Here is a 27,372-nt window from a genome sequence, read left to right on the forward strand (position 1 = left end):
CGAATCATATAGTTAGCCTGTCCAATTCCTTCATAACATGACGACTGTCAACAACATGGCGAGTTTTCTACGCAGTATCAACCGAGCTCTCTTGCAATTCCACCCTGGTTTGTCTCGTAAAGTTAGCAAGGTATGTCCAACAAGGGTGTAAATTATTTTCTCTATAAATATCAATTGATATCTAAATGATGATTGTGTCTTTGCTGTGATTGTCTCATCTTAGATTTTTTTCCCTTCAGTCCCATGTCTTTATAATTTTGTGTGCTTTGCGATGTTGTTTCATTTCCATCATCATAATCATCATCATCATCAGTCAAACTTAGTTTATTTATTTTAACAACGTCTAAGCTAAAAAAAAACGATTTCATTTCTTGTTTGTCAATTCTGGTTGTTAATCAACAATTTGATCTAAGTGAGTGGATCTCCAGGTAGGCTTATTCAGACTCTAATTTTATTTTTATGCATTTAATTTATTAATTCAATTGCCCTCTTTTTTGTGTCAGTGGCAGTGCGGTAGTAGTGAGCTTCATTTTCATTTTGATTTGAATTTTCAATGTCCTTTCAATTTTTACTAGTGATGTTTTATCATTTGATCAATTTATATGCATACCGGTTCTGATAATGTTGTTGATAATTTTTTTTTGTTGATGATGATGTTGATGATAATGACAACATTTGATGAGGATGACATTGGCTTGCTGCAAAGCCTGTACAAGTATTTTTTATAATGATTATGGAGCCCCTTAACTGTAGTGTAAGTGACAATTAGACTATAGAAAAAAATATAAGACATTTTCCAGTCAAATTCTATAAATGATAATAAAGGTAGGAAATATGTTGCCTTCATTTTGCAGAAATATATTTTCAATATTGCAGTGAGTAGACTATATTGGAACTATTAAAAATCAACAATTAAAAAATTATCATCGGGGGCTTTCTGATAATTTTCTTAAAGATTTGGTACATGTCATTTTGGGGTGAGATAGTTTTAAGAAAAGTAAGTGATTATTACGGACCAATGACATTACCAAACTTGAAAAATAATTTCATAGTCTTAAAGTTTGCAACATCCTTTCAAAATTAATTTAAAGGACAAGTCCACCCCAACAAAAAGTTGATTTGAATAAAAAGAGAAAAATCCAACAAGCATAACACTGAAAATTTCATCAAAATCGGATGTAAAACAAAGTTATTCCATTTTAAAGTTTCCCTTTATTTCACAGTTATATGCACATCCTGATCGGTATGCAAATGAGGAGACTGATGATGTCATCCACTCACTATTTCTTTTGTATTTTATTATATGAAATGTGAAATATTCTAATTTTCTCCTCAATGTCAAGTGAGACAACAATAAATTACTCATGAACATGTGGAATTAGCATTGTGTGGTAAAATGTACTAATACTAATAGTGTACTTAATGTGTATAATGTACTTTAATAGTATATGTTTCAGTCAAGTTGGTCATTATTGTCAAATCTGTAAAAAATGAAATATTGTAGAATTCAAACAATAAAAAAACAAAAGAAATAGTGAGTGAGTGACATCATCGACTGTCCCATTTGCATGTCACCGAGTTGTGCATATCACTGTTTTGTAAAAATTAAGCAAAACTTTAAATTGTCATAACTTTGTTATTTTACATCCGATTTTGATGAAATTTTCAGCATTATGCTTGTTGGATTTTCCTCTATTTATTGAATCAACATTTTTCTTGGGTGGACTTGACCTTTAAAAGAAATATGATATTAAAAAAAAAATATGATTGATTTAATTGAACAAAATGTACATCATGAAAATCAAGTGTAGGATCAGTCACTGTGTTTTGTGATCCTGGACCCAGGTTGCAACAGGTGGTCATTCACATCTGGCTTTACATGTACCAGTATTCTGTAATTTGAGGACAGTCCCTAATGAGCTTATCAATTGGTTCATAGCTTGAATTGCATATTTAGTGCAGTGTATGCAGAAGCCTGCCCTCATAAGTTAAGGAGTGAAGGGTCATGACGAGTCTTAGTGCAAATTTATTTTGTTATCAATTGTAAGGTTTCAAATTTATATTCTGGGTGCTTTTTCAGCTCAATTCTGTATGTTAAGCACTTGACTAATTCAAAGGGTGTATACTGTTGCAGTTGCATTTATAACGCAGAGCAACAGCTGTTACAAGAACAGTTGTTCCCTGATAAAATAAAGAATTATGAAGTTCATATATCATATTACATTACTGATGTAAATCCATTGAGTTGTGATATTTGTATGAATTTAAATGATTAAATCAGTCACTACATAAAATGATTCTAAAATTTCTATTGTTATTTGGTAAACACTCCAGTGAAATGCGATCCATGATAATGATCAAAGTGGTGTGAACCCCCCCCCCCCCCCCATTTCTCATTGGCTTTGAATATTTTTTCTGCCCTTTCCATTTGTTCTGTAATATTTTCCCTGTACATAGAGAAAACTTGCCTTGCCCTACAAATAGACAAATTTGATGATGATGATGATGCAGATGATAATGAAGATGGTGATGGTGAGGATGGAGATGAGGATGGTGATGCTGGTGAAGATGATGATGATGATAATAGATGGATGGATGGACAGATAGATAGAAAGGCAGGCAGATGTGTCAATGGACGAATGGATTGACAGATATTAGTGGCATTGATGCTTACTGACATTCTGTGTATTTTTATTTGTATTTTGTAGATGTTGGCAATGCCAACTGTGAAAATGAGAAGTAATACCAGTACTCATCACTAACTGGTCTACATATTCATCTTTCAATTTATTTTACAGCCCTTGGCAAGATGTATATCTACTACTCAGTGTCTCAATGTGGAGTTTTATGAGAATCCCTTAGAAGCCGTTAGTGATATACCTGATAATTCAACACTTCTTGTTGGAGGTATGTGTGTGAATAAAATCCAATGAATTTGTCTAATGGCCATTTTGTCTTGTTGTATTGATCATTTAGTCTAAAATTCTCAGTTGTTCATCTTCAAGAAAAGCTACCATCAAATAATCATTTATTTACTCGTAAGTTTGCCCATTTAAAAATTTGGTACATAATTATTTTATATATTTGAATTGAAGTTCCAACCATATTGCTCATTTTTGCTCACTTAGTTTTGTACATCATCACTTAACACTCTGATGTAGATGGTACCAGCATAAAATATAGACAGGAGCAAAAAGGACATTCACCCATAGATATAAAAGATAGCTCTTTTGAACGATAACAAAAATAATGATGATGAGAGCAATAATATAGCATACATGTACATGTATTTAGGTGAATTTTGTGTCAGATATCATAAGTTTTATATTTCTTGATTGATTTGCAATGGGTTCCAAAGCATCATTCACCTATTTTGGGGTCTGAAGGGTCTCGATACTCTTGTGTGCTTAATCCTGCTTTCACTGAAAAAAATAATTTAATGGGTGGAATTTTAGTGGTGGTATCTAACATTCTTCAGACGTTCAGATGCTGCTTTCATAGCATTTGCTATTTTGACAAAATTAAATCCTAACCTCCAATACTACCCTAATCCCTAACTTTACATTATCCTGCACCAAAAACTCAAATACAATCCTCACCGTTACCCTATGCCCTCTGAGATATTAACACTGGAGCAAATGCCGCAAGAGCATGTTGTGTCACCCATACGCTACATTGACAAGTACCATCCTTCCATCCTGTTGGTTCAGGGAATAATTTTGCTGTACAAATTTAAATAGCATTTTTGGTCATAAGAGAAGAGCTCTCAACTAAGAAATGTACGGTCCTATGTAGAAATTGTGCTGTCCAAATGACTTTATGCATAGCAGTCTTCAAATATGAGGAGCAAATTGCGATGCGATACCGGGAAGATTATTCCCTGTGACGTGGGACATATCACAGTACTTTGATGATGGTGGTGAGGCAATGACAATGATGAGAATAACGATGGTGATAATGATGATGATGATGATAATGATGATGATTTCAGTTATGATTCCCTTTATTCAACTCTAGGATTTGGACTTTGTGGCATCCCAGAAAATCTCATTCAAGGACTATTAGATACAGGGGTAAAGGGTATTACAGCTGTCAGCAATAATGCTGGGTAAGTATTATGTGTTATCACAGTCCAAGTCAGTGAAATATTAAAAAGACAAGTGCACACACATTTTCTGTGTAAATTGATGATTTTAGTCATTTGTAAGTAGTTCTTTAGGTATATTTCTTGAAATTACTGGTTAAAATAGTTGAATTACCAAGCTGAAGTCTCGGTTTTTCCAGAACCCAATTGAATTCTCTGTTAAATCACAGGATTCCCAGAAATACCCTATTTTCTTTGTAATTTGAGAAGCTTGTTTTGCTATAATTAAAGAGTTCTTCAATTTTGGGATAATTCTTATCTAGCTGTCCACTAGTAATTCACTGGTGTAAAATTCAGTCTATTCAAAGAAGAAACAAAAATTTGACAAATTCAAGAAAATTAACTGAAATCACTTGGAATCAGTTCATGCAAAGAAGGTCCAACAGAAAACATTAACTTTTTTTTAATGTGGTGGCCTCCCTCAGGGGCCACTTACATTGACGAGTGGATACCATGCGCGACCAAAAAAACACGTAAAAAGGATGTCTTTTTCACGACAGAGCATGTTACGTACGTAACGTGATAAGGGTGCCAAAAGCACAAAAAAAATGAAAAAAATTGTATCTAATTCGCTAGGAAAATTACGTGTTTAGGGTCTAATTTGCGGGGATGATAAAACAAAATTAAAATTTTTTATAAAGGATGTCATTTGCCCCAACACTTCGTGTTTAGAGTCCGATTTGCGCGAGGTGTAGAAGTGGGGTCGTACTAAACCAAATAAGGTAAAGCCGACGACCGAAGGAACCGTAACAATAAAACATTCCTGTACTTGTTTAGGGGTTCATTTCAGGGAATATTTGCCAAGAGTATCGTTTTTGTTTCCAATACTTGTTAAGGGTAGGGTTTCTCACTCCAATACTTGTTAAGGGGTTCGTTTTCAGAATATGGAAATTACGTGTTTAGGGTGCTTTTCGAGACCCCTTGGTCGCGCATGGTATCCACTCGTGAATGGAAGTGGCCCCCCCGGGGGTGTCCTGTATTCTGAAGTCGGGTTTAACTTAAACTCCGGTTTAAAGTTGTGGTTTAAGAATGGATAGCCAATTGTTACATGAATCACTAACAGTATCATATTTCAGCTCATTCATAATTGTATAAATAGATGATTGTCTTCCCCATCGATGAATCAGGAAAGAGCACAGTAAACATAAGAAACATACAACTTAGTAAAAATTTGACACTTTTAGCGTCCCATAAGTTTAGCACAGAGTTAGACCATGGTCTAAGTTAAACCTGACTTCAGAATACGGGCCTTTAAGATCTATTAGCTTTGTATTAGATGAAATTCTGATCATCCTATGGAAAGCCAGCACTACATGTACCTCAATCATTTTTTAAAGCTGTGCACACACTCCTTTGGAATTAGTTCAAATACAGAAACATTATTTAGAAGTGTGTAATGTTAGATCTTCATTATTAGCTTTGTACTAGATCAGAGTCTAATCTTATATCAATGTCAAACCTATGGAAAGCCAGTAATGCCATAATTAAATGTCACATAAGCTGTACGAATACTACCTTTGCATTCTGATTGGTCAATGGATGATCCATTCATGAGCATAAATATAACTAAATAGCAATAAAGCACTGTGATAACAGATTTTCTTCCTAGTAGATAACCAGGGAAAAATTAAATGGGGGCTGGGGGCAATTTAGCCTCCAAAATGCTTAAAAGAGCCCCGGAGAAAAAAAAAACAGGAGCCCAGGAAATTCTCATTCGTCACAATGTTAAAGCTTACCCCATATTGCATATCTAGGCAGTAATTTGTGAAAAATAGCCCCCCAAAATAAAATAAAAAGATTACTTTATGCTTGATGATAACTTGTAGCATCGCTGGCTTCTGTAGTTGAGATCGATTTGAAATCATTCACACTTTTTATTGAAAAAAAGGCTTTGGCGTATGTGAGACAAATCTAAAAAAAGTGATCTTGAATCTTGATCTTTGAAACCTGAATCTTGTATATCTGATGGTATTCAACAGTGTGGATGATTTCGGCCTTGGTCTCCTCCTGAAGACGAAACAGATTAAGAGGATGGTGTCATCATACGTCGGTGAGAATGCAGAGTTTGAAAGGCAGTATTTATCTGGAGAATTAGAAGTGGAGCTCACACCACAGGTAGGTATACAACTTGACTGTGGCACTGTTAGGACAGTTTTTGGCCTGAATGATGATTCTAAGCACTGTTTGAATAATAATAATATAGGTATATTTATCCAGGGAAGCCGCTTCAGTTCCGAAAACTGTTCTCCCAGCGGGCCTGCTATTATTATTACCCCGGCTTTAGCTGGGCTGCCTAGGCGCTCAAAGCATTCAAGGAACTTCTTCCTACCGGATGCCCATTCATCTCACCTGGGTTGAGTGCAGCACAATGTGGATAAATTTCTTGCTGAAGGAAATTACGCCATGGCTGGGATTCGAACCCACGACCCTCTGTTTCAAAGTCCGAAGACTAATCCACTGGGCCACAAGACATTGAAATTCATGAGACATTTCCTGTTTTTGAGCAAGAGCCATGAGTGCCCAGCAGAGGCAGATTCGGATGCTATACTAAAACCCGTCATCATCATCATCATATACACTGCATATGTATAGACTATCACTATCATGATATTAAGCAGTTACCCAGGGTAGTCAGTTCTGGTGGTCACTTAAATCCCCAAAAGTGTTCTCCCGGTGGCTCTTGCTTTACATCGATAATGTTGTTATTACCCCGGCTTTAGCGCATCAACCCTGATTGGGCGCTCAAGCATTCAAGGAATTTCTTCCAACTGGGTACCCATTTATAATACCTTGGTGGAGAGTGGAAAATGTAGATTAAAGCCTTGCCAAAGGATGGGAGTGCTGCTGAGGGGTTTGAACCCCAGACCTCATGGTTTGTAGTCCAGAGACTTATCCTTGTCCATAACATTCCATTGATTTTACCTCATACAGTACATAGCCTTTTATGAAGACATGATTAACCCTTTTGCTCATCAAATTGGCAACAATCATTAACTTTCATACTTCAAAAAAAAAATTTGTGATGATAGCAGATTTGTGACCAAAAGTTACCAAATCATATTGTAAATTGCAATATCTATAGTTTCCATTAATTGTGTTGGTGAAGTAGTGTGTGTAATGATAAGCTTTAAAAGTTAGACAGCATTCTGGAACAGCACCGTTTACTGCACTGGAGGTGATTCCAATTTAAGTAATTTTTCTTTGAAACTATGATTTCATTGTTTTCTCTCTCTGGATTTTTATTTTTATTTTTTTAATAGAATTTTTCTTTTTAAAAAATTACCTAAGATGTTTCCATGACATTTGCTCCATCCACAATTGCTCCGCTGTAAAGTTCCACTTACTAATCGAATGACTAACTTAAACAGTGAATGAATGTAGCACTAAATCCTACCCTAAACCTAATCCTAATCCTATATCTTGGACGAAATAAAGCCCAGAGCAATTGTCGCAGGAGAAAATGTTGTATCACCCCCAAGATTACTATTTGTTAGTCTGCAGACCCTTGTTTTTTGCAAAATCGCATAGTGCATAATGTAGAGTCTGAATTAGTGAGACTAGATTCACTATGTCCTGTGGCTGGTGACACAGACAGAGTCTTTGGTGTCTAGTCTTCCCTCTAGACCTGTCATTGATTGAAGTGTCAAATGTCAGTCTGTGAGTGCAGACAAACTATTTGTTGCCATGGACACTAAATAAATATTGATCTTTATTTTTGACAGGGTACCTTAGCGGAGAGGATACGAGCGGGAGGAGCAGGGGTACCAGCTTTCTTCACCCCGACCGGTTTTGGCACCCTAGTACACCTTGGTGGATCACCCATCAAGTACAACGATGATGGGTCGGTGGCTATCACTAGTGAACCTAGGGAGGTAGGATGAGATTGGATTAGGGATGGAATCTAGACCGGCCTTGAGTTCACATTTTGCTAGCCTTGAGTTCACATTTTGCCGGCCTTGGCCTGAGTCACTAGAACTTTATAAGTCTATTGGAGAATGTTATCTCAAGTGGCCATGTGACTCGTAATTAACGACCTTGAATCCATTCCTGATTGGGACCTCTAACATTGGCTGATTTCAATTTTGGTGTTTCCTTTGGTGTTAGTGTTTGTTATATTTTTTACATCAGTACAGCACAGAAGTAAAAAAAAAAGAGACTGGCCTCAGGACAAGTGTCACTTCGTGTTGAACTCTCAATAATGGGATTAGGACAATTTTGATGCAGGGCGCCGTTTCATAAAGCTATTAGTAAGTTATGAGCAACTTTAAGAATAACTGGTGATCCTTGTGGTAAATGGTATGATAAATTGGCGATGGTTTAGCGCGAAAGAAGAAAGGCTCACCAGTCGTTATTAAAGTCACATAATTCTTGAACAAATTTACAATTAGCCAATCTGACAGAAGAATTTCAGTAGCTTTTAACTGTTATTGCAAATTTTTTATCATAACAAGATTTAGGACACGTGTCACTGGTTAGTCTGCTACATGTAGGTTTATCTTACTGAAGGTGAAGCTAAAACATCTCCATTAATGGATGCTGGGGGAGTTGGGGCACAAATCACCCCCCCCCCCCCTCCCCACTTGACTGATTGGGAATGACTGCCTTTCTACACTTCTGACACCTATGATTGCAACCATTACATATTTCTATTTTATTACTTAGTAACTCAAGCCAGTAAAGTACTGTCTTATGTAATTGAAGTTTTGTGATAAGTTTGAAAGAAATTTTAATATAAAATAATAAAATTTTATGCATATTATTAATGTCTTACTGGTACTTTTTTCTGTTTGTAGTCAAGAATGTTCAATGGCATTGACTACATCATGGAGAATGCTATTGTAGGAGACTATGCTCTTGTGAAGGCATGGAAGGCTGATAGGGCAGGAAACCTCATCTTCAGAAAAACGGCCAGAAACTTCAATCCACCTATGGCTAGAGCTGCCAAGATAACCATCGCTGAAGTAAGTGAACTATATTTGCATTTGATTTATTTCTAAAATCTGATCTCTCTTATCCGGACACGGGACCAGCACCAATCCGGATAACGGAGTTATCCGGATCTGGGAGACCCAATATTAAATACACGCAGCTACTGCCTCAGCTCCCCATAGCTTCATGTTATCTATTGTAGTGGGCGCGTGTACAGGCAGTATTCACTGCAGTGTCAGTGCAAACCCCCCCCCCATCGTAATAATAACAATAATAATACACACTTATATAGCGTCTTTTTCATTTTGATTAAATGCTCACTAGAAAACAGCAAAACAAAAAGGTTAGTACAAAGAAAAGCACATCATAATTGAGGAAAAATGTCTGTCTTCATTCCTAGAACCTGCTGGTGATTTAATGCAATTTCAGGTTGCCCTTAAAGGATATTCATGATCATCTAACTTCATGTTCCAACATAAGGGGCTTTCACAATTGCTCGTACAATCGTTTTCGATCATTTGGTCACAATATACGTTGCACAGAATGGCAACGGTTATAATCAGTCGCATCACCAAATGTGAAAGGGGCTTTACTCATTTGTTATTTTTTTTCATTTCTATATTTTCATTAGGTTGAAGAGATAGTTGATGTAGATTCTTTTGCACCTGAAGACATCCATGTACCTAGTATATACGTTCAGAAGGTCATCTTGGGGAAGAACTACCAGAAGAGGATAGAGGTTGGTTTCACCTCATTTAGTATTTCTTTTAAAGGCGACCGCACACCTTGCGATTGGTCTGCGACCCGATTTCAGAATAAATGTTGTAGAATTTGATGCTAATATTGAGACTTGGAATGTCTTACAGTGTAATGTTCAAAATCATCGTACAAATACCTATGTTCAAATCTGTGAATATGCTTTCATCCTTCTTATTATAAAAGCGAATTTAATATCTAGTCGTAATGACGTCATACATGTAGCAGTCGTACGATTGGCTACGATTTGAAACTAATTTGGCCTTTACTCCAAAATAAAGGTTTGCAATCTTTCAAAATGATTATACTAGTATTCTTTCAATTAATATTAACCTCAAATGAAATGATATGTTCCATTCACATTTTCAGAAAACGAGCAAAGTGCAATATGTTCCAAAATCGGATCGCGATCAGTCGTAAGGTGTGCGTTGGCCTTAACGCTTGTGGTAGTTTATTTTGTGTATCAGAGAGGTGAATTTGCCCTGGAGCACCTAACAAGGTAGATGTGTGTGCTATACAAATGCCCTATATTTACTATTGACTTTCATATTGTCAAATCCTAATTAGTAGGAGACCAAATAGGATCAGTTGTAGTGATGTTAGATAATCATGCCATGTGGTTAGAGTATATGGGGCAGTTTCATCAAGCTGTCATGATAGTGACTCATGACATTACAAGTGGTTGGAATATGAGTCTAAAGTTTTTTTATCTCATGACTTAAGGATCATATCTTTTCCAAAATTTCCACTCTAATTGTTTCTAAGAAAAATATTTTGCTTTTAAAACGAATGTAAACATTTAGAATGATATCTATATTAATCATGTTTCAAATTTAGCTATTGCTAATCAAAGCGATTGTGAATCGCTGTTCTTGTGCCATATTTAAGTTGATTGTAAGGTTATTCTTTAAAAACAGTTTGACATGGCTTCTAGGAGACAATCCTAGGGTAAGCACTGGTCTTTTCCCATTTGGTATCATTACCGTTCTTATTTTCTCAGAGACTAACATTGTCCAAGGAGAAGTCTGAAGCCAGCGAAGAAGCCAAAAGTCCAGCTGCTCTACTTAGAGAAAGAATCATCAGGAGAGCTGCATTAGAATTCAAAGATGGAATGTATGGTATCCTTGAAAAAAAACCTTCTTTATTGTTGATCCTATTTTTTCAGTTGTATAATCCCATAATTTGCTTTTAAGTTCTTTCTCCAGGTAATTCTATGTAAGTATTTTTAATGTCAGTGTCAGTGATATGTACACTATATTAATCCCAGCCATGGCGTAATTTCCTTCAGCAAGAAACTGATCCACGATGTGCTGCACTCGACCCAGGTGAGGTAAATGGGTACCGGTAGGAAGTAATTCCTTAAGAAGCTGTGTGCGCTATGAACGCCTAGCTTAGCCGGGTAATATAGGAGCGCCTTGAGCACCTAACAAGGTGGAAATGTGCGCAATATAAATATCCTATATTATTATTATTAATAACCCCAACACCCTTCCTCACAGTATTACTGGGATCCATGACAGTTGCTCCAACGACAATTGTGGATTGTTGACTTGCAGTAGGAGTCCCATAGGCGCGCGTACTTAACGTCTGTGATTGCGTGGAGCGGGGTCGGCCATTGCTCGATAGGTCTAGATTCGCAAAAGTACCCGGATGTACCCGTAGCTCGTACGATATAACGCTGTGAAAAAGGGATGCCTTCTCCGGCCTTTAACTTGAGGAAAAATTCCAACAACACTGATTGATAATTTAGATGAAAATTTGCATCTTGATAATCTTTTAGTTTGATGAAAGAAAGATAACTGCTATTATTGTGTCATTTAACATCAACTTTTCAGGATGTACATTCTCCTAAATCTCGGCCAGACTCATATCAACGTACCATGAATTTAGTGAACAAAATCAAAGATGGACCCCCCAAAAGATTTAATGGTTGTGCTATGTTTGGAATGTTAATGATCTTTAAAATTGTTGTTTCCTCTCTTTTTCCAGTTTGCTTGAGGATCAAGAGAGCACTCATGCAGTTCTTCCTCTTTTGGGGAGGGGGCTATTGAAGCATTATGAACCTCATAATTCCCCCCCCCCTCTTTATCCTTCTTGTAAAGATTTGGTCCATATGTCTTTTCTTTAAATTACGTTATTCGAACATGACATCCAACCATTTTATCGACACATAAGTTATGAAACCTATGACATACACTTAATTCATGCTGATCCAACACACTCCTTGCACAATATTCACTTATCTACTCTCTCTCTGCTTATTTATCTACATTCAGAACTATAACATTTAATCAGGGTCTATTTTCGTGAAAATCAAGTGTACGATTGATCGCTAATCTTTGTGTTATGGGCCCCAGGGCTATAATACAGAGATCCAAGTAAAGAATTACTTTTCACAAGTGTCTTCTCTTTTTAAAAGCAAAACATACTCTCTTCCATAAAATACTCTCCTCAAATTTACTTAAGTATTAGTGGTAATTCAATTTGGGGGTTGGGGATCCATGCTTGAGCACATAATCTTTAAATATTTTGAGCAAAAAAAAAAAGCCGTACATAATACTGTGAAAGGAAGACAAACAATCTGCATCATTGTCGTGTGCAGATATTATCATAAAACTTGAACTGAATCACACACGATAATTATACATGTGCTGTGCATTCACTTATTGTAAAAAATCCAAACACGAAAATTTCCCTTTTTTTCAGTAGCTCTTGTCAACAAAGCTTTATCGGAATGAAATAGCCACCTATTAATAATAACTCATGTATACAAAATTTAATTACATATTTATATCATATCCGACGCAATCTTTTATCAAAAACAAATATTGATATGCACAGGTTGGAGAGCAGTATATGTGATAACAATCAGAAAAAGTGATATTTAATACTGATATCCCATTTGTAAGCAAGGAATGGGATGTCAATTTCAGGATATAATCTTTGTCAGTAGCCTCCTAGTATACAATAGCAAATTGCCAAGAGAGTATGCTGAATGCTACACTGAAATTTAAAAGACTGAAAAAAAATTGTTTGTATACATTCAATGACCACTGGTTAACACTTATGTAAAATTTGAATTTCATATAATTCTGGAATCAAATTGTCATTGACCATTTACCAAAGCTTTAGACAGGCTTTAAAGAATACTGGTAACATGCATTTATATAAGGCCATCTAACCAGAAATATTCCGGTCCGATTACATGAGTATGATGTATCATCACATGTACTTTGGCTTGGACTGAGCTGCCTCCCAATGCTCAGTGCATTCAAGGAATTAATTGAAACTTGGTTCCCACTGACTTAACCTGGCTTCATTCCAATTTCAGTTAGAGTGCAAATCAATTGTTTGATGATCTCTGCTTGAGTAGCTCCAGGAAGATGATCAACAAGATAGTATGCGATCGGAAATTTCCAACAGCTGGTCAATCCAAGTACCATGAAGACAAGGGCTTCTGTAGCCAGTTTGTCACTGTCTGTCGGGAGAAAATTGCCACAGTCGACAAATCCCCCATATTTTCCAGTCTTCTGCTCAAATGCAATCTTTTTCTTGATGGCCATCGCATCAAGCATCAGTACACAATGAGCCTTCATTGGATCAGTTGCAACCATGTCCTTGAGATGATCAATAACTTCCGCTAGAAAACAAGGCTGGCAATTTATACCAGAACTCCACTGACGTATTGTCGCAGGATGACGAAGGTGAAGAGAAGTACAAAGAAAATCATATGCTTGGGCGCTATAAAAGTGGAGAGTCACCGCAAACTTTCTCAACTCCTCAGAATACCGATGACCATATTTGTCTGCTTAACCTGCTTTCAGCTCATTTTCAAAGAGCTGATATGCTGATTCTCCAAAGTCAAGCTGCAGAAGATCATGTTGATCTTGGTTAATTAGGTTTTTTCATTAACCTCTGCCAAGAGGGAGCTGATTTTTTTCTTCTTTTCTCTTTACTCTTTGTTTAACAACTCTGAGCTGTCGTTTAATAGCTTCTAACTGCTCCCTTGTGATTTTCAACCTATCCGTTACAGAGAAAGGGGGGGCATAGGAATGTTCATCATAAACTCCTTTTTTTTTTTTTGAGGTTGCTGAGATTCACTATCAGGAGATGCTGCGCGAGGTTTTGGCGGAGGTCGTTTCCGAGTGTTACATGTGGACTGCTTGTGAGGTGGATGTCCAGGAAAGACTGAAGGTACTGCCTGAGGACGGAGATAATGTTGAGTGGCATCCCTATCATCCCTTGGATGTTTTCCTGCAATGAGAATAAGTTGAAAATAGTTAATAAATGAAAATACCTACACTTCTCTCAGATACACTGAATGTCAAACTCATGTACAATGCATAGTAAAGCAGTTTAATGTACATGTAATTGTCATTGCTATTATCATCAATACACAGAGCATCAAAAAAAAGAAGAAACTGAGAATTATCAATGATATACATGTATCATCATAATCATAGTACACAAATCAGCCAACATTGAAGAGCTCAAGTCTCCTCTTTAATAACTCGTAAGATTCACCATTTATATACGAGTGAGTAAAAATTTGAAGGATACAAAAAGTCACTTGCAGGGGATATCTCTTTAATTTGATACCTCAATCACAGAAAAGGTCAAGTAATTAACATTTCCTGTTGGAGCCTATTCAACACTCCGACAGTTGACAATCAGTTGTGTCTTCAATCTTTTGTTATAACCATGTGATAGCTATGGTAGGGAATCTGTGTGAAAACACAGTCATACACATAATGAAATTATGGAAATAAAAGCAGTATTTCAAAAACAGAACTTAGTTATTTCAACCTTTTCAGTTATCAAAGTATCAAATTAAAAAGCAATGACATTTTAGACATGTGATTTTCTCTTTGAAATTTAGAAAAATGTCGGAAATGAAGTTTTATCCCATGTAGGCCTACATGATTTAGGGCTTGATCTTTTATAAGGAAAGTAGAAATCTTGGGAGTGCAAGTTTCAGGTTTTGTTGCCCTTCGACATATGAATGGAACCTCCCGAATGTTCAGTCAGACATGATCAAACGCCGAAATGCACCGCGAACGTGAAATGCAGCTATGCGCTAGCTAGCATAGCGCTAGCGCAAGGTCGATCGAGAGACCTATCGAGCAATGGCGGCCAATCTCCATGGTATCACAGCGATTTGACGAAGTACGCCCTCTAGCGTTATTAAGTATATATCTCTATGACTTGAACACACAATCTTCTGATTACAATGCGAGAGTTAGAACCACTACACCACAACTCACTTAGAAATTGTAGCATTCCGTTGATTTCAGTTTTCCTGAAATGGAACCGTTACCTATGATTCACTATGTTTATCCTTAATAATATATTGTTCAGCTAATCTTGGTATTGGAATGCCCATGCTTGCCAGTAACTACATAGATCCAGATGTGAAGGTCTATCTACAGAGTGAGAATGGAGTGCTAGGATTGGTAAGTTACTTCACAACTGAAAGCTTTATTTATTAAATGTCTTTTTTTCCAATCTATTGGTATGGTTTATTGAAAAGAAATATCAAACAGGCAGTTCGCAGGCTGAAAATGTTCAATTTACAGGCAAAAATCAACAGAGATAGTATGATTATACAATGGTGAGAGATAAAACATAAATTGAATTAACATTGATAAAATGTCAATGCAATTGGTAGAAATGACAATTAAATTGATTTTCTGCTATTGTGTTTGAAATAAAAATACAGAAACAAACAAATTGGGCTAAATGGACAACAACAAACAAAAGCAGAAAATGAGTGGTGTTGTTGAAGCAAGGGTCAAGTGATAGAAATCTAAATAGAGTAAATCTGTTGTGTAGATAAAGACAGAATTAATGTTACTTCGAGTTGAAATCTAGAAGGGCTTTTCAGATTGTTGTAAGAACGTGATGACAAAAAATTCATCAGAAAGGGCCGAACATAAAAGGGGTGAAATTTGATATCTAAATAATAAATCAGAATCTATTTTGAAAGCTTTCTTGCTTGTGACTTATTATCAGAAACTTTTCACCATATTCCCAGTTGTGCCCTTCAAAGATTTTGCCTCATTACCACTGATTTGTAATTCATTTTTGTTGGTTCTATAGGGTCCATTTCCAAGGAAAGGTGAGGAGGACCCAGACCTGATCAACGCTGGTAAAGAAACAGTCACAGTGCTTCCAGGTTCTAGTTACTTTGCTAGTGATGAATCATTTGCCATGATCAGAGGGTGAGTATACGTGAATGTCAGTTGTGGTATTACAAAATCTAAATATTAGTTGGAAAAGAACCAAAATAAATGACCACCAAAGTATTTATATCTCTGAATATGAGATATGTGCCAAATGAATATGGTAGAAATGTCCCATTGCTGAGAATTTGAAAAAACAAGCATGACATTCTAACCAGATGTCAAGTGTGTTTTCAAGCAATAATGATACGCTGTCCCACATGTGCTTATCTGTGTCAGTGATCTTCAGTGAAATTATTTTTCGGCTTTATTAGATATCATGATTTCATACAGTTGGGTTTATGTAAATATTCCATATGTGGATCTACCATGATATGGGGACAGTTAACCTTGATTTAAATATCAATAAATCAGTGTTGCTGCAGCTATTTACCTTTACATTCAAAGCATCTCTAAGTTTTGGTAATATCCCCCAAAATGTTGTTCACTGTTCTTTTCATTGTTCCGGTTTGAAGGTAAATGCCAGTTGTGGTAACGATATAAAAATGAGTTCGTACAGAATCCAATGAAATGACCACAAAAGTGTCTGTTTGTATAAATAAAAAATATGTGCCAAAGGATTCTGGAAGAAATTGTGTAATTGCTGAGAAATTAGCAAATAAGCACGGGATTCGGGTCAAGCATTGGGCCGACTTTTAAAGCAATAATACTACACTGTCCCACATGCGCTTATCTGTGTTGGTGATCTTCAGTGTGAACATTTTCAGCGTAGATTTAAAGATTTCACAAAGTTCAGTTTATGTAACTGTACTAGATCAAGATCCTCGATGATATACTGACAATTAAGCCTGGTTTTACAGAATTTCTCATGAAATCAATTTTGATTACTGCAACTACTGGCATTTCTCTTTAATTTACATTATATGAATGTGTCCATCTCTATTATGATTTTGATGATATGAAATGAATTTGTTGTAGTGGATGTATGTTGCGATTTTGATTGAATCTTTATTTTAATCCAACAAAAGTGTCTAGCATTGTTCATGTATATTACACTTTCATATTGTTATGGTGTGGGTGATGTAAAACCAAACTATGTTTTTAGTCAATTTATTTTGAAATTTTACCAGAACATTTATTCTTTCAAAGTAGCCTGTTTGTCAGTAATCAATCAGTAGTACAGTAAGACTTCTATTATAAGTCAACCTTCCATAAGTCATGTATTTTAAGACCAGATTAGGCAAAACATTGTAATATCCATATTCTATATCGAATATCTCCATTGACCAAGTATTTGACCTTTTTTATCTATAGACAAAGTCACCCGTATTTGACTCTGCATTTTTCTAAAAATTACACAAAGAGAAAAAATAAAACTATCTTCTTGTACTTCCTATTTCAGTGGACATGTCGACCTGACCATTCTTGGTGCTATGCAGGTGTCGAAATATGGAGATCTTGCTAACTGGATGATTCCGGTAAGTTCATTGCAGGATTTAACCTGTTGACTTCTGTATTCTGTGATCCCCATATACTTTGTACAGGGATCACCCGGTTCTACTAGTAGGCAATGGCCCGTATTCTGAAGTCGGATTTAACTTAAACTCAGGTTTAAAGTTGTGGTTTAAGTATGGATAGCCAACTGTTACATATATCATTAACAGTAGAGATATCATATTTCAGCTCATTTGGCTCTCAAATCATTCATAATTGTCTAGGAAGTACAAAATGATGATTGTCTTCACCACAGATGAATCAGGAAAGAGCACAGTAAACGTAAGAATAATACAACTGAATAAAAATTTTGACACTTTTGGCTTCCCATAATTTTAACACAGAGTTAGACCATGGTCTAAGTTAAACCAGACTTCAGAATACGGGCCAATGGGTTTACCTGTTGACTACCAGGGTACTGAATCTGATGATTCCCATACACTTTGTAAAGGGACTGCTGTGTTCGAGTAGGCAATGGGTTGATATAGAATATGAAGTTCAGAACACTAAGGAACATCCAATTTTGCAATAGAGGAAAATGGCATTTAAGCAATGCAAGACTAAGAAAACTGTTTTATAAAACTTGGTATAAGTTGTGAGTTTAAAGCTTCTGTTACAAATTACTAAAATGATTCCCTTTGATTGGTGGAGGGAAAATTTGTCATAGAATCTTGTCATTTGCTATTGATTAACAAGTTTTATGAAATAAGGCCCCAGGATTCCATTAGATAGGTTCCAGTGCTCATCTAATTCCTTTACAGACCTTATGCATATGATGTCATAGTATTATAGCGCCCTCCCTCAGAGGATATAGGAATGCATGTAAATGGAGTTGTCAGATATGAGCCATCTGCAGATCACCAATGCATGCAAGGCAATGGATTCAGCCTTCAGATGACGTCAGGGTCACTGATATAATTTGTGACCTTGTATTTTGCAGGGTAAGATGGTGAAAGGAATGGGCGGAGCTATGGACCTAGTCTCCTCCCCCAGGACCAAAGTTGTAGTAACCATGGAACATGCTGCTAAAGGAGGCAAGCCAAAGCTGCTTACAGAGTGCAATCTACCCCTGACTGGAAGGAGATGTGTGGATAGGGTCATCACCGAAATGGTAAGGTTTAACTTATGTCTTGATATACAATGTTAATGAAATTTGTGATATTTAGATATTGTATGCTGAAATGACTGATTGAATCGGATGTCCGGTTTTAGTAATATATCTGTGAAGTGTTTAGACACGTTGTTCAGATGTATTAAGCGCTATATAAAAGCGGATTATTATTATCATTATTATGGTCCCATTTCAAAACTTTTTTTTCCAATGACAAGTCATTATGCAATGATAAGTTGAATAGTTCACTTAAATTGAGAGAGGCTTACCATACTGTTATTGAGGCTGTGGGCATTGCATTGCATATTGTTAGTGGCCAGTATTCTGGTTTAAACTTAAACCATGGTCTAACTCTGTGCTTAAATTATGGGAAGCCAAAAATATGAAAAGGTTGTTTATATTATTTGTTTCTTACGTTTGCTAAAGTCTTTCCCTATGTTTTAATGGAGAGCAAACAGTTTTGATTGTCATTTCCTGCCATTTATGAATAATGTATGTGTCAAATGAACTGGTAAATTTAATTTGTACTTTTAGAGATTTGTTTCACAGTTGGCTATCCATAGTTAAACCACAGGTATAAACCATAGTTTAAGTTTAGAATACGGGCCATTGTCTTTATGAAATAAAGACTTCTAGATAAATGCACCATAGATCAACCAATCAGATATTGCCCGAGTGAGTGTTTTAGGATCTTTCTTCCATCCACCTATCCCGTTTTTATCCTTGACTAAATAACGGCTTGGTAGATATACTTCAAACTTGACATGACAATCATTTTCATTGGGTGATTGAAATTTTCAAGTCTGGTGTTGGTGTTAGGAGCACAATTAGCTCCAAACCTATTCTGTATTTTCACAAATGATCCAGGTCACAATATTGACAGATCAGCACCTAGTGAGTGACTTTTCAGGACCATCTTCATTTTATGTTTGGTGTTTTACCCATGTAAAAATTGACCTAACACCAACACCAAAAGGTCAACCCTTAACTTGAAATCACCCATTGTGTTGGCATAAGCCATGAAATAATGAGTGCGTTGTGATGCCATGACTTAGTCAACATAAGCTGTGCAACAGAAATATGGTGCAATATAAATGCTGTAGATCATCATCTTCAACTTTTGATAAATTTTATTGTACTCTTTTATATTAGGAATCAAATCCATGTGCATTCCACCATGTGCTTGATCCCCCATTTTGTTCTTTCTCTGTGTGTAGGGTGTGTTTGACATTGACGCTGAGGAAGGCATGACGCTGGTTGAGATCGCTGATGGCGTGACAATCGAGGACATCATCGAGAACACCGAAGCTGACTTTGAAGTTGCTGAAGACCTCAAACCCATGGGACAAGTCTGAGGTGACCCCCTTATCTGATTATTGAACTGAATAAAATGAAATTGCCTAAATTGGATGGGTGCGTTTGGGTGTAACTGTGAAGAACGTTTTTTGTATTGAATGTGAACTGTGCATTAGGAAAGTTCCATGTGTATTCAAAAGGTGATATGGAAAAAGTAAATGTGGGGTGTATTGCAATTCTCTCTGCCACAATTAATGTTTTTGACCATAGTGTACATTTCTGACCAAACTGATATTGACAATGCATCTGTTCGGGTCTTATGTAAATTCAGTGGGTCAAATCTTGAGAAATGTGAACGGCTTTCAGTGTCAAGCAAAGAAAAAAGAGGAGGTAGGCTATTATCATCATGCTATCTGCAGAGATATATATATATGTATCTTGAGCTTTTAAGAGGAATTTACAAGTCGGAAAAAAGAAGTTGAAAAAAAATATCAACATGCCATACCTGGACTTGCATGTGTGTATGTGCTGATTCAGTGACTGTCATCAGTAACATATTGTCTGCTTCTGAACTTTTTTATTTGTGGTAGACAGAATTGTATTATCGCACAAAAAGCCTTTTTACAGTTCATCTCGGCTTATCTGAACAAGGCCTTATACCCCTATCACACTTGTCACCTGGATGGACATCTGTGAAATCAAATGGACAACACTTGGGGGGAAAAGCTCCTCTTACATTAACAATTAAGCTTTGGGGAAAATATGTTTATGTGCTCTTATGTCGTTTGAAAAATAACCATGGTACACAAATGATTCATGGACAATGGTAGAAACATGTGTTATTTGTGCTGTGCTGCTTGTATTTACTATCTGTTGAAATATATGTACCTTGGTTTACTTCTGGGAGGAATGAAAAGAAGAGGATTTTTTTAATAAGTTAAAATTTTCGTCAGGATTTCATATCCAAGTCCCATTCTGTTGCAAGATAACTTGGGCTTAGCCGGTTGAACTTGAAAGTGTAAAAGGGGTATAAGAGAATAAGTCGTCGGCTTTCTGCAAGAAGGGACTTTTACAACTATTTTTTTTATTTCAAATATTGAAAGAGTACATCTTAGGCTATCCAATGATGTAAAAATTATTTCAAATTTTCGAGTAAAACTCAAAATATCAGCAAATTAAAAAGGGCATAATAAAAAGAACATTGAAAAAGTTATCCTTCAGTCTACTCTCTTCTTGTAGGAAGCTGACAAAGTTATCTATACGTTATTGCTGCATGAAATTGGTTGTGACTGATGGATATGAATGGTACACTGGTGGTTGAATGGAATTACATTAACATGTACTATAAAAGAAGAAAAACTCACTGTGAGGCACCTGTTTTATCTGTGAACTGTATCTGTAATCAGAATACATTCACAGTTGTGTGAAAAAAAGTGAACAATTGTGATATGTACATGTTGATCACAATGTCCAATTATTTTGATATGCATAATAATCCACTTAATTGCAGATTTGATTATGTGTTGGTATTTGGTTTCATGATGTACATTTAGTTCTACAACAAATCATTTTGTTTACTCAAAGACATCATGTTATGATTTGTATTTTTAATGACCTTGGGCCTCATATTTTAATGTTTTGGGGGCATGGTCACTTTGAAAAATTAGTACACATTTGTATATTACATCACAAATTCGAAAATATCAAAAAGGTCACCAAAATCTCCACATCCAATGAGAGGGATATAGAGGCCAGTCAACAGGGCTTCCGAGATCATAGCATTGATAGTCTTGAAACTACATTTATGTTAGCACCGAACCAAATAATTTTTTTTTGTAGGATTTTTCTTATTTTTTATGTTTTTAAACCTCCTGTGTACTTAATGAATTGATCAATTTCAGAATCTATGTATGATGATAAAGGAATTCCTGGATAAAAATTCATTAGTTTATTGTGTGGCCCGTGGAGGATTCCAATTATGACAACTAAATCAAATCAATGAGTGCCAACAAAAATGACTGCAATGTTGTGTCTTTTCCCCAATTGATGCTTATGCCGTGTGTACCATTTTTTATCAGCAATTTTCTCATGCGACGTGTGCTGCAAATTAATGAGTTATGTCTCTTTTTATGTGTCTGAAAAAAGATGAAATCTCTATCCATTCTGTATTTAATCCATACAGCAGTTTACAGATTTAAACAAATTCTTGACAAAATTAAGTTGAAAGCTTGCAGTAATTGTTAAATTTAATATACATGTATCAACCCATATGCCTAATGGTAGGCAGAAACAGTTCGATATGTGGACCATAGTATTTAATCATTTGTCAAAACTTGCTCCAAATGGAATATACCATATTTATTTCCAATTTTTTTTATATTAAGTTTAATTGGTGGTGATTTCTCAAAACATATCTTGATGTATTTAAGGTTAATTACAATAGAAAATAACATATAGCATAAAGGGGTTAAGTTGGATGACCTTCTCGGTCATGCCTGACATTGGTGTATACATTAACATTTTCATTTCAAAGGTTAGTTATGCTTCCATTTTTAGTAAATGAAACTCTATGTTTTAAAGGGTTTTGAAGAAATAGTAGATCCCTTAATAGGTCACACATAGGTCACAGTACAAAATCTGTTCTTATACTTTCAATTAATAAATCAAATGATGCGACAGATATATCACATTTATTTAAAAACTAGCTTAATTCAATCAGAATATAACAAAGTATTTTCATATAATTAATAGTATTACTGATTTAATGCATTAAATGTTTGCTATATTTATACTTTGTATCAATGTCACATTTACAAAATCTGAGTTGTGGTATATTTGCACTTTGCAGTCTGTTGATCACGTGCTCTTTCTGCAAAAGATAATAAAAGGCTTTCTGTGAAGTCTGTATTTTTTAATCATTGATGTGATCAAACATTAACCAAATCATTACTACAGAACACAGAAGGAATGCATGAAAGTTAAAATCAAAAGTACTTTTTAAAATTAAAGTGCAAATATCCAATTGCTGAATTGCTTAATATGCAAACAAACTTTCAGAGGCGATATCTTCATACATATCTTCTCTGCATTCTGAAAGACTATATTGAATAATAGCAAATAGTTTCACTTTGGGGTATACAGTAACATACCTGAAGAAAGACATCATGAAAGTATGCACTCATGTCATGACAGACAAAATTTGAAAGTGGATCAACATTGTTAACAAGCTTCCATTAGGATTATTAATGAATACAAGATTTGTCAAATTTCTATAAGGGACCGAGTCCATATTTTATTAATCGTTTATTTAACATTTGAAAGCAATAATGATGCAGTTAGCAATGGTTTATTGGCAAAATGATTTGCCTCTCTGAATCAAGAAAAATGTCACAACTATCATTTAAAACTGAATTATAAAGAGCTCAATCTTGCTCGGTATTTCTTACATCTGTGTCACTTTTAGAGGGTTTATTTCTGAAATAGTGTATCTCTTCTTTATGCTTGTATTCCTAAGAAACTTTTCAATACACAATATCTTGTGGCGGATTGTAATTATATTTTTATGACATTTAAAAGATTTGAAAGTATCATGTGTGTATTAAATGACAGTTATATTATGAATTATGAAAAGTTTGCATTGATATTTTTTTCATAGAAGATTTGATATGTGTTGAATATTATCATGGATTTAAACTATACTCCTTATTCCTCATCTGTAGAATAAACTCCCCACCTATAAAATCATTAGGTAGTTGGAACTTCTTTACTTTCAAAGAAAACAGGATATTAGAAACAGAATGCAAATGAAATTTTATCCAATTATCTTTGTAGATTATTATTATTTCAATTATTTGAAAATTCAAGAGTAAAGAAATTTTCTTCTTTGTTCGCAACTATCACATATATCAACCATGGTTGAATGTCATTACTGAGAGATTCATAGTTTATCTTCCATTCTTTTGAAAAACACACAGTATACATGTAGAGAATATAAGTTCATGTCCTGATGTGCAGAGAATTGTGATGATTATTGAGGAGTATTGTTTTCCTTGTTCCAAAACTGTTGGACAAACTCCCAACACATCAATTCCCCCGCAGTAGGTACCCATCCTCCTTCCTGCCGGAGGACACCGGTCCAGTACCGATACCAGGGGCAACCAAACTTCCTCACCATGTTAAAATGACCACACCCCTGGATTAAGTTTCTCTGAGCTGTGTATCCATTCTGGGTTAGAACGGAGCACATCCTGTCGGAATCCTTGATCATGAAGACAAAGTCCTGAGCAGGGCTGATGATGAGGAAGTGGGGTCGGTGAACGGTTGATAAAGTTTGTGCCATTGTTGGTGGTGATGATGATGATAATGATGGTGGTGATATTTGAATTTGTGATTGAGATGGGAATTTTGGTTTTACTGGTAGTTGTGATGTTGGAAATGCAGATGAGAGTGTAGATGGTGATGGTAATGATGGGGATGATGATGACGATGGTGGTGATGATGAGGAGGAGGTTGGTGGGGATGATGAGGCCGAGTTTGTTGATGGCAATGATACCGTTGACAAAGAAGGAGATGATGCAGACGACGATTCCCCTACAGATGACTTTGATGAATGTAATGAAGACTGGCTTGCAGCAGAAGGTGCATTCTTATTCTCATCAAGCCGCTTGACATATTCAATTGGTGACATGGTTGCCCAGTAAGAAGGATCTGTTCCAAATGCTGGCTTTAGGTAGATATGATAGAAGAATCCTTTGCTTATACTCAGAAGATCATGCACAGCTGACAAAGTGATAACACCCTGTTTGAGAAACAAGCCAAGTAAGAACTTGAAAGCAAGGCAACAGAACTTCAAAAAGAGCTCCTATCCAAAGAAAGCAATCCTATTTCAGAGAACACTACATCAATTAGCATTTTGGGGAAATAATACAGATATGGGTATTTATCAGGAAAAAATATCAATTAGTTTAAAGGACAAGTCCACCCCAAGAAAAAATTGGTTTGAATAATAGAAAAATCCAATAAGCATATCTGAAAATTTCATCAAAATCAGATGTAAAATAAGAAAGTTATGACATTTAAAGTTTCGCTTAATTTCACCAAAATAGTCATATGCACATTCTGGATGGTATGCAAATGAGGAGACTGATGACATCATCCACTCACTATTTCTTTTGTATTTTATTGTATGAAATATGAAATATTTTAATTTGATTTGACCTTTAAATTGTTTTTGGTGATGATATACCCCATAATACTTAAATTTTACTAAATTTACTCTTAGAGAAAATGAATAGAGTACAAATATAAGTTTATATCATTTACAATATTCATTTGATGAAAAGTATGAGAAAGATATATCCACTCTTGTACCTTAATAACATCTGGAGATATTCCAACATCAGTCAGATAGTGATGGTCAAGGGCTATAAGGGTCACCAGATGTCCACCAGCCGAGTGACCCATGAGGACCAATGATTCTGGATCAAAGCGCCCGGTTGACCGTCCATAGTCTACAAGCCACCTCAAAGCATGAGATATGCACTCCACTTGACCCTTCGCTGTGGTAACCAGTTTCGGCCCAAGGTCAAAGGCCGTTGACTGCCTAAAATAGAAGATTAGGCATTGAACGGCAAGAAGTAGTATTCCTGAGAGTAAAAGTGAGAGAACATTGTTTTCTGCCAATGTGTAAATGTCTAGTCTTGACACCATCGCGAATGTTGCTGCAAGTGCTATAAAAATTGGCATTTTTAGTGACATTGTCTTGCTCTTGTCTGAGAGATGTTGCCTGTCCAAGTATAACTCGCGAGAGATCATGATCGCAAGAGTAATCCATTGTGATACTGTAATCACCCCTGCTATTAGAGGGATGGCTGGAACTCTTGGAGGAATGCCCCAAAAGTAACCCATTGGCAAGACCTCCAAGACTAACAGAAGGAAGATAGCTGCTAGAATCCAGTAGGCGAGGGCGTACGCCAATGATATCGCCATCTCAATGAGATGAATAAACCACGGGGTTGGTGCGATCGGATAGGATAGGACAGCACAAGCAAATCCCTGACTGGCAAAACTCTCTCCGATGTTGCTGTATAAGCGGTCACAGCCGACCAGGGCCGCCAGGCTAAAGTTGCATTCCCATCGTGATATGTAGTGGCGCCAGGTTTGCTTGTCGCCTCGTCGCCATCCTCCACCGTATGCGAACACCACAAGGGGTGGTGGGCGTGGTCGCTTGCCTCCGATTGCGCCATTTATATAACGCTGTTTTACAATTTCGTCGGAAGAAGTTAGATCATTTGGAGTGGTGTTAAGGCCACTTGTGCAAGAGGAGGCAGTCGATTCTACCTCCTCGCTTCTTATATTTCTTTGATCTTTTATCAAAGTCTCTTTCCCGCCTGAAATGCACTTGCTGTCCAGAGAAGATGTTGAACCCTCCCATCCCTTGTTTGGCGATTCTTCACACACACGACGATCACTACGCACCGCCTTGTGCTCGGACGTCGTCTTTACAGCAGAAGTTGGCAAGAATAAATCTAGGCACGTTTTGCTGACGATATGTGCATTGTTATGACAGTGTCTTCCTCGGTTTAAAACACCTTCTTCAAATGGTTGGGAATAGTCAAAATTCCTGAGTACTGAATATCCCAAACGGCTGTCCATGTCTCTCACTGTATGTTCGTCTTTAATACAGGCTGTATTGTGAAACTGCATGTGAAAGAGGATTTTGTTTTCCCGGAATTTTTTTTTTCGTTTGACCGCAAGATCGTTCTTTCGATGTTGAAACGTGGCCTTAAATTATGCAGTATAATACTTCCTCATCCCAATCACTTCAATAGTATATTTCCTATGAATATCAATCATGTATCGCCAAGCACATGTGATTCATCCCCGGGGATTCCTGCATGCATAATTTCCCACAATGTACGTACCATATGACTCCGATCCTTACGTTATAGACAAGTACATGAGTGTCCCCTTCATACATCCGTCTTTCGTGCAATTATTCTCTTGCGCTTCTCCGTATAAGTGTATTATCCTCGTATTCACCGCATAGCAAGAATGATAATGATCAGATAAAAACGTGTAGTCCCTTATTACTACAATATATTATGTAACAATATTCTATGGCGATCAAGAGTTCATGCAAACAGTGTTCTTTTAAAACTCGATACAGTTGTATGACTTCCCATGGCAGAATAGGAACGTGCTTTTCACAGACAAGCACGTGTAGCAACCATTTATTGTAGATTACCTGGTTATTGATTCCTTGACGTGTCTAAGTCCATTATTCATGTGTGTACTTTCTGCCGGCAGTATATAATTAGGTATGACTTTCCGTCGATCACTGACGTCACAATTTTCTTCAGATGGGAATTCTTTCCTGACATTTTCATGCCCAACATTCTGAAAGCGTGGCGTCACAATTTCTTCCAATATCATGTTCAGATGAATTTATGCCTCTCTTT

General features: G+C 36.3%; 2 protein-coding genes across 2 annotated transcripts; one reads left to right on the forward strand and one right to left on the reverse strand.

Annotated features, from left to right (window-relative positions):
- Positions 1–22,026, forward strand: LOC121423578 (succinyl-CoA:3-ketoacid coenzyme A transferase 1, mitochondrial-like). The gene is made up of 13 exons (XM_041618942.1): positions 1–130; positions 2,799–2,907; positions 4,018–4,108; positions 6,124–6,259; positions 7,867–8,016; positions 8,938–9,105; positions 9,705–9,812; positions 10,830–10,947; positions 15,188–15,282; positions 15,929–16,050; positions 17,414–17,489; positions 18,446–18,616; positions 19,834–22,026. The coding sequence occupies exons 1-13, from the start codon at positions 38–40 to the stop codon at positions 19,969–19,971; spliced, it is 1,575 nt and encodes a 524-aa protein (XP_041474876.1). The 5' UTR covers positions 1–37; the 3' UTR covers positions 19,972–22,026.
- On the reverse strand, positions 21,273–27,372 carry LOC121424181. The gene is made up of 3 exons (XM_041619791.1): positions 25,283–27,372; positions 24,465–24,710; positions 21,273–21,308 (listed from the first exon to the last, which is right to left on the reverse strand). Exons 1-3 carry the CDS (start codon positions 26,615–26,617, stop codon positions 21,273–21,275), a joined length of 1,617 nt encoding a protein of 538 aa, XP_041475725.1. The 5' UTR covers positions 26,618–27,372.

This window comes from Lytechinus variegatus, chromosome 11 (assembly GCF_018143015.1).
Source record: "Lytechinus variegatus isolate NC3 chromosome 11, Lvar_3.0, whole genome shotgun sequence".
NCBI lineage: Eukaryota > Metazoa > Echinodermata > Echinoidea > Temnopleuroida > Toxopneustidae > Lytechinus > Lytechinus variegatus.

What these genes read in the sequence shown, in the direction of transcription:
- LOC121423578 (XM_041618942.1), top strand. Translation starts at nt 38, where the DNA reads ATGACGACTGTCAACAACATGGCGAGTTTTCTACGCAGTATCAACCGA. An exon ending in TCACTAGTGAACCTAGGGAG is followed by an intron (nt 8,017 to 8,937) that starts GTAGGATGAGAT and finishes TTCTGTTTGTAG; the next exon opens with TCAAGAATGTTCAATGGCAT. An exon ending in ACTACCAGAAGAGGATAGAG is followed by an intron (nt 9,813 to 10,829) that starts GTTGGTTTCACC and finishes TTATTTTCTCAG; the next exon opens with AGACTAACATTGTCCAAGGA.
- LOC121424181 (XM_041619791.1), bottom strand. Translation starts at nt 26,617, where the DNA reads ATGCAGTTTCACAATACAGCCTGTATTAAAGACGAACATACAGTGAGA. An exon ending in TATCTCCAGATGTTATTAAG is followed by an intron (nt 24,711 to 25,282) that starts GTACAAGAGTGG and finishes TTTCTCAAACAG; the next exon opens with GGTGTTATCACTTTGTCAGC. An exon ending in CATCTCCTTCTTTGTCAACG is followed by an intron (nt 21,309 to 24,464) that starts GTATCATTGCCA and finishes TTCTGATTACAG; the next exon opens with ATACAGTTCACAGATAAAAC.